Raw genomic sequence first — 6,911 nt, forward strand, 5'->3', positions numbered from 1 at the left:
CGTGTCCTCGAGGTCTCTGTCCTTTCCCCCTCGGACCCGGCCCCCAGCGGCGGTGAGTGCGAGGCGAGGGAGCGGGGTGGGGGGAGAGGGAGGGAGCAGCCTGACGCTCCTCCCCAGGCCCGGCTCCTGCCCCCCCAGGGCTGCCCCCGTCCGGCGGTGGGGGTGGTTCGGTTGGGCAGTGCTGCGTGAGGGGAGCGGAAGGGTGGGCGCGGGGATGGGCCGCCTCCCCCCCCCTTCACCTCTTCTCCCCGGCCAGCCCCGCCCTGCCCCGCCCCTCCCCGCCGTCGGGGGGGGTGGGGGTGGCTCCGGGACTGTGGATCCCCAACCTGTCTCCACCCGGTTCTCCCTGACAGGACAGGACAGGTCGGTTGTCTCATCTCTTGTAGCTGGGGACTGGGGGGGCCGGGGGGGGGGGGGACGACAAACCATCTGGCAGGAAGTGGACGCACCCTCCTCCCCAGATCTCCCCTTCCCCCACAGCATCAGTTTCCCCTATGTCTTCTCGAACCCTAGGCCTGAGGAAAAGAGAAAGCGAAAATATGGAGGAATGATAAGGTCAGCCCCGCCCTCCCCCCTCCCCCAGCATTTTCTCCTTTCGGTCCGACGCCCCTCATCCCTGGGTCTAGTCTCGCAAACCTGTGGGACAGGAATCCAGGGCCCAGCCCCCTCCCCCTTGCGCTCGAGAGCACCATGCCTGAACCTTGGGAAGGCTGGAGAGGTAAAGGAAGAAGTGTATTCCATCCCTAACCTGGGGGGGTCCTGCCAGGGGGAAGGGTGGGCCCCAAGCGCCTTTCGGCCCCGCCCCCAGCCTCCCCTCTCCCCCCTCCTCACCCCCTCAGAGCCCCCTGGGCCGCCAGGCAAAGGGTGAAAGGTGGAGGCTTTCTCCTCCTCCCTCCCCAGCTAGCTAGCTAGCTGCCGAGCAGGTTAGCAGGCTGGGCCTAGGCTCCCAGCGAAAACCTTCCTGTGCTGCTTCTCCCTGGCCTGCCTCGGCCCGGACCCAGGAAGGAAACCCCACAAGTGGTGAGGAAAGCAGATGGCTCGTCAGGGAAGTGAGGGGGCCTGGGGGTGGGCACTGGGCCGCGAGGATGCAGGGAAGGGCAAGCATTTTTTCCCAGGCGCTTTGAGATCTTTCACTTAGGAGTAGGGAGGGTACTCCCAAAGAGAACCCGGCCTCCTCCCCAGAAGCAGCAGCAGACCTACAGAAAAACTCACACACAACCCCCCCAGGAGCTTCTCTGCCCTCCTGCCCGCCCCCAGGAGCTAGCCTGGCTTTCCCGAAAGCTGCTCAGGGGATGTATTCCTTAGGTCAGAGCCACGTGAGGCCAGAGTGGTCCGGCGTTGGGGGGGGCCGCTTGAGCCAAGATCTTGGGGGCCAAGGGCTTCGCAGGACCACCTCTTGGCAGCTGAGGACTTACGGAGGGAAGTGGAGATTGAGGAGCCAGCTGAGAGCTTGGGCTGGTTAGGGAGGAGGGGAAAGATTGTGGCAGTGGCAGGCCAGGTCATTCCCCTCCAGAGACACCTCAGCTTGGGGAGGCGCCCCCAGAAGCCCTGGCTGGCCCTGCCCCTCATGGGATGCTTTTGCTGTGGGTTGGCAGCAGCTGGTCTTCATTTGCCCCCCCCCCCCCAAGGTGGAGAGTTTGGGGGGGTGGAAAATGCCAAGTGGAGAAGAGGAGGAGCTCCCCACCTCCTACTCAGGGCTGAACCCTTGTTTATGTGTCTCTTCTGGACTTTGCTTCTCCGCTTCCTGACTCATTCCTGACCAGGACCTAAGGAAAAGCTAAGGCAGCAGTGGATTTGGAGGGCCGAGGGAGAAAGACGAGACAAGCTGCCAGGTGCCCTTGCTTTCCTCCCTCTGTACCCCCTCTGGGCCACCCAAGAGGAGGTCTGTGCCAGCAAAGGGCAGAGGGAGCTTTTTGCATCCCATGGGATAGAGGAGAACTTTAAGGCTGCCTGCTCCCCCCCCCGAAAAAAATCCCAAAAGCACAACCTAACCCCGAAGTAGGAGTCAGGAGGCTAAAATCACAATCCAAGGGTCTGAGGGCCGGCTGAGTGGGGAGAACAGCTGGGTCCCTGGCAGCAAGAGCTTCTCCTCACCCAGGCCCTGTCCAGCTAGACGTCTCTACCTCCTTTCACCTGCCTTAGGATGGAGGTCAGAGGGCAACTCATCAGCTCCCCAAGCTACAACTGTCCAGGTACAAGCCCCAGGGATGTGGGTTGGGGGGAGAAAGCCCCTGGGTGGCAGGGCTAGACTGACTCCCTAGGGCGTGGTTTAGGGTATTGGCTAACTCTGGGTGGGAGGTCAGATGTGAGGGCAGATGGACTCCAGCCTGCTTCCTGTCCCACTGAACAGCACTGCCCCTGGAAGAGAGCCCCCCAGTTAAGGTGGAGAGACTTCGGGTGCTGCTGGAACGGCAGCGGGGCCTACAGGAAACCCTCAGTCTAAAGCTTCGAGAACTCCGAAGGGTCTGCCTGCAGGAGGCGGTGGGTGAAGGGACCCTAGAACTTGGGATGGCGGGCCGGCCAAGAGGGGAGCCCCGTGATAACCTCCTTACCCCACTCCAGGAGCTGACAGGCCGGCTTCCTGCTGAGTACCCCCTGGAGCCTGGGGAGCAGCCTCATCCTATCCGGCGCAGGGCTGCCCCTATGCCCTCGCAACCCCGGGGACTCTGCTCCTCTGGGGTAAGTGGCTGAAGCTCCTCGGGAAGGGGCAGTGGAAAAGGGAGCGGAACTCAAAGGTGTTGGGGGGTAGAAATATGGAGGGCCGGCGGGGGCTGCTTGGGGGTGAGATCTAGAGCCCGAGGCTCCACCCTCGCCTTTTCATTTCCCTGCCTCTGTGGTCCTTTCTGTGGCGCAGGTACTGGCACTGGAGACGCTAGAGAGAGAGGTATCAGTTCAGAGGCAAATCGCTGCGGCCGCCAGACGTCTTGCGCTAGCCCCAGAGCTGAGCGTGGAGCAGCGGCGGCGGCGGCGGCAGGTTCAGGCAGATGCGTCACAGAGACTTCTTGAACTGGAGGAGCAGCTGAGGGCCAGCCGGGCTGTTTTGGGCCTGCCACTTACCATGCTGCCAGGCCATGGAGGTACTGGACTTCCTGGGCTCCGAACCCGAGTAGCTCAGCTTAGCCAAGGTGAGTGACATACCTCTACTGGAACTAACCAATGGAGATAAAAGAGAGAGCAGCTCAACGGTAGCTAACAGAAGAGGGGCCAAGGCATGGGCAGTGTGGGCCCAGGGGACTGGTGACTCCCAAAACTGGCCCCTGCTTTCTTCCCCTAGATGATGCCTCCCGCTCAGAGAGCAGTTCTCTCTCAGAGTCGGCGAGCCATGAGAATGGTGAGTGTGATCTGTGGAGGATGGCTGGGAGGAGCAGAAAGCCAGAACCCACCTGCCCCGCCAAAATGGCCCTGCTTTGTGTCCCCTTGCCCTCAGAGGATCCCCACAGTGAGTGGCCTGCACTCCCAAAGGTTCGGGACCAGTTGCGAGCTTCAGTATCGGCGGGGGGCAGCCCCGAGCGTCGCCCACCATGGAAGGCGATGCCCCCTCTGCCAGCTGCTGAGCTCTACGGAGACCTGAAGAGCCGGAGGAATTCCGTGGCCAGCCCTACCAGGTGATCACGTAGGAGAGAGTTGGACAGTTCAGAGGGAGGGTCCTTCAGAAAGCAGGTGTCAAGCCCCTCCCCCGGGGACTGGAGACCACTGATCGTTGCTTGTTCCCCACTGACAGCCCCACCAGGACCCTTCCCAGAAGCATATCAAGCTTCGAGGGCAGAAGTGTGCCCGCCACGCCTGTCCTGGCCCGGGGCCCTGCACCCCAGCTCTGTAGGTAAGGCCCACCAAGGCCAGGAGGAGAGGAAGGCCAGACGTTTCAATCTCAGTGACATGGTTTAGAACCAGGGTCTGTGGCTAGATTGAGGCGGGGGGGGGGGGGTATCAGGGGTCTATGAACTTGGACGGGAGCAAACGGTATCTTCAACAGGATCGGCTTCAGACTTTATTTTATGCATTTAGAAACAAGATCGTTCCAAGCAGGGCTCCATGGGCTTCTCCAACAGGCGGCTAGACAGGTGACACCAAAAACTTGCTGTTCTAATTCCCTCATCTGCTGTAGAACAAGGTTGCCAAGAATGCAAACCTCTGAGCACAGCAAGGAGGTCCTAGTCGACCTGTTACAAGACAGCGTTTAATGGGGCTTACACACTGTCCGATCCGAACCCTTCCTTTTATAGAGGGGGACGCTGAGGCTCCAGAGAGAGAGGGCGCCCGCTCAGGCTTTGAGTTGAAGGCAGGGCTGGCGAGTGGCTCCCCGTTTCTTTCTGATTGGCCCCGTGACCTCACTGCATTCCCCCTCTCTCCTGTCCCAGGCTGGAGGGCCTTCACTCCCGCCAATGGTCTGGCAGCCAGGACTCTCAGATGGGCTTCCCACACACAGATGGGCCTTGGGAGCGCGCTTTCCTCGTCTCTGGCCGAACCCGCCGGAGCAACAGTTCTGAGGCCCTGTTGGTCGACCGAGGTGCTGGGATCTCCGGCTTTGCGTGTGCTCGCCTGCCCCAAGAAGGCCCACCAGTGTCCCCACCGTGCAAAAGCAATGAGAGTATTTTTGAGCGACCAGCCCCAGTGCCCCCCCCAGCGTTCTCTTCTCGAACAACTGGGCCTCCGGACCCTCCCCGGGCTGCTCGGCCCAGTTCAGCTGCCCCTCCAGCTCCCCGGGGGCGGCCCCTGCCGGCCTATGGTGACCTGCTACTTGATTACTACTTGGCCCGGGGTGGACAGTTCTGGCCTGAGGGCCCAGGCCACCTTTCCTGCAGGGACGGTCTCCTTGTCTTCTTTCCCCCAGCTCCCTCAGCACTTCAAGGGGATAGTGGGGGTGGCATTGGCAGCCCCCTCCTTCGAGCCAAGGACCCAACACCCCATGGAGGCCCTGGGCGTGGGCTAACCAGTCGCACTAAGTCTGATGATGGGGGCCCACTGCCTGGTTCCTTCTGGGCAGGCCCTGGGCCAACCCGTTACCACAGCCAGCCAGACCAGTCAGCTGCTGACCCCCGGGGTGGTCACAAGGCTCTGGCCCTAGAGGGCCTCCGGGACTGGTACATTCGAAACGTGGGCTCGACAGGAGGGAGTGCTGTGGCAGGTCTTCACCCCTCAGCCCGGGGCCTCCTTCCAGAGGGTCAGGCCCTGCATCCTTCTCCATTCTCCTGGCCTCACTCTAGCTACCCCCAAAGCCTCCTGCTGCATACTGCCCATGGCACTGAGGCTAGCCCTGAGCCATACTTGGGCTATGCTGGAGTGGCCCTGCCCTCAGCAGCGGCAGCGGCAGCGACAGCCCTACCTCACTCCCTCAGCTTCACAGCGCCTCCTGTCTCTGGCAGGTACTGAGTGAGGGTGCCCTGGGGGAGGGTGGTGGACTTGGCACTCCAGGGCATGAGGAGGTGGGAACGAGGGAGAGCCCAGTTCTCTGCTCTGCTGTCTTTCTGTTTTCTCTAATGTTACTCTCTTCTCTCTCTGTCTCTGGCTCTGTCTGTCCCTGTTTCTCTTGTCTTTCTACTCCTCTCCCTTGCCCTCCCCCCACCCTAAGACACTACACAGACTTCCTGTACCCCCCAGAGCTGAGCTCCCACTTAAGTGACCTGGCATTGGAAGGGGATCGGCCCCTGGACTCAGATCCTCGAACCCCAGGGACGTTGGTCTGACCCATCTTACCCTGGAGACGCTGGTCTGACATCCCAGTAACCCCAGCTCCCCCTGGGGATGCTAGCCTGGATTCCTAATGGACCCTTGGGATGCTAGCATCATGTCTTTGTGAACCTTTCCCTGCACGGATCCCAGGGATGCTGCTTTGACCCCCCTGCCCTCTTACCCTGCCCTTTGCTTCCTGAACACTGGGGCAGCTACCACCATCCTTCCCAAGCCCCTGCTACACACCCATTTCCCATCTGCTGTGAGATGGGAAGTGGCCTAAATACAGTGCAGGGCCCCTCCCTCTCTTTTCTACCTGCTGTGAGGAAGCAAGAGAGCCCCCAACTATGCGGATGCCAGTGTGCTCTGACCTCCCTCCCCCTCCCTGTGCCCACATGAGGAGGGGGCATGGGCTGGATGCCTGCGTGGCATCTAACCTACTGCCCTGTCTCCTCTCATGGACATCAGGCCTCCAGATGGAAGCAGGTGCCAGGCTCAGCCACCTGGCTTTGGGGGCAGCGGGGAGGATTTCTCTCCAAGGCGAGCTGTGCTCAGTCTTCCAGGCTTCATGTTTGTTCCTCGTGGGTGTCAGGGGCAGAAAGCCCAGCAGCCATCAGAAGTCCCCTGCTTAATGGCTGTGAAGACACTGGGCAGGGGGGAGGTGGGGAAGCTCATTAGTGGGGGAGGAGCAGCCACCCTGCCCCCCCTCCGGAGGCCGCCCCCCCCCCCCCACTCCAGGATAAAGACTTTACGTTCCAGTGGTGGCAGCAACGAGGTGAGACCCGCCTGTGCCTCATCTCCTGAAGATGAACAGTGCCACACAGACACCTTTCTGCTGCCCCTTTCTCCTGTCTCACTGTTGTGTTGTCTGTCTGGACAGCCCTGCTCCCCAGGAGACGGAAGGAGAAGCTTTCTTTTTTTGGAGGGGGAGTACGAATGGACCCCTCCCCCCAGCCTCTGGCTGGCATCAACACTGGAACACTAGGGGTTTCTCTAATAAACAGGTGAATGGTACTGGCCTCTGCCTCCCTGATTGTCTCCAGCCTCCCCAAAACCTTCCATTCCCCTGCCCCTTTCAAGATCAAGCCTGGCGCTATTTGGATTTTGGATCTTCAAGAGCCAGAAAGGTGCTTACAGATGAGCTCCTTCAAGGCTTCCCCCTTCCTGCCCCCCCACCCCACCCCAGGGCCATTTCAGCAAGAGAGATTTGGAACCACAGGGGAAACTGAGGTCCTCCAAAC

At 61.1% G+C, this 6,911-nt stretch overlaps 1 protein-coding gene across 22 annotated transcripts; it reads left to right on the forward strand.

The window, feature by feature from the left end:
• CCDC120 (coiled-coil domain containing 120) lies at positions 1-6,684 on the forward strand. Of its 22 annotated transcripts, XM_027841209.1 has the most exons (12): positions 275-363; positions 514-555; positions 901-1,020; positions 1,764-1,832; positions 2,099-2,192; positions 2,351-2,481; positions 2,563-2,679; positions 2,855-3,125; positions 3,275-3,605; positions 3,722-3,820; positions 4,359-5,363; positions 5,570-6,684. In XM_027841209.1, exons 5-12 carry the CDS (start codon positions 2,144-2,146, stop codon positions 5,682-5,684), a joined length of 2,118 nt encoding a protein of 705 aa, XP_027697010.1. In that variant the 5' UTR covers positions 275-363; positions 514-555; positions 901-1,020; positions 1,764-1,832; positions 2,099-2,143; the 3' UTR covers positions 5,685-6,684. The 22 variants fall into 22 exon arrangements, with proteins under 22 accessions (XP_027697015.1, XP_027697002.1, XP_027697001.1 ...); XM_027841202.1 differs by having other exon boundaries at positions 1,764-2,192; XM_027841208.1 differs by lacking the exon at positions 901-1,020.
• Positions 6,685-6,911: the final 227 nt, after the last annotated feature.

The sequence above is a fragment of the Vombatus ursinus genome, unplaced genomic scaffold (assembly GCF_900497805.2).
Source record: "Vombatus ursinus unplaced genomic scaffold, bare-nosed wombat genome assembly UNPS02014853.1, whole genome shotgun sequence".
Taxonomy (NCBI): domain Eukaryota; kingdom Metazoa; phylum Chordata; class Mammalia; order Diprotodontia; family Vombatidae; genus Vombatus; species Vombatus ursinus.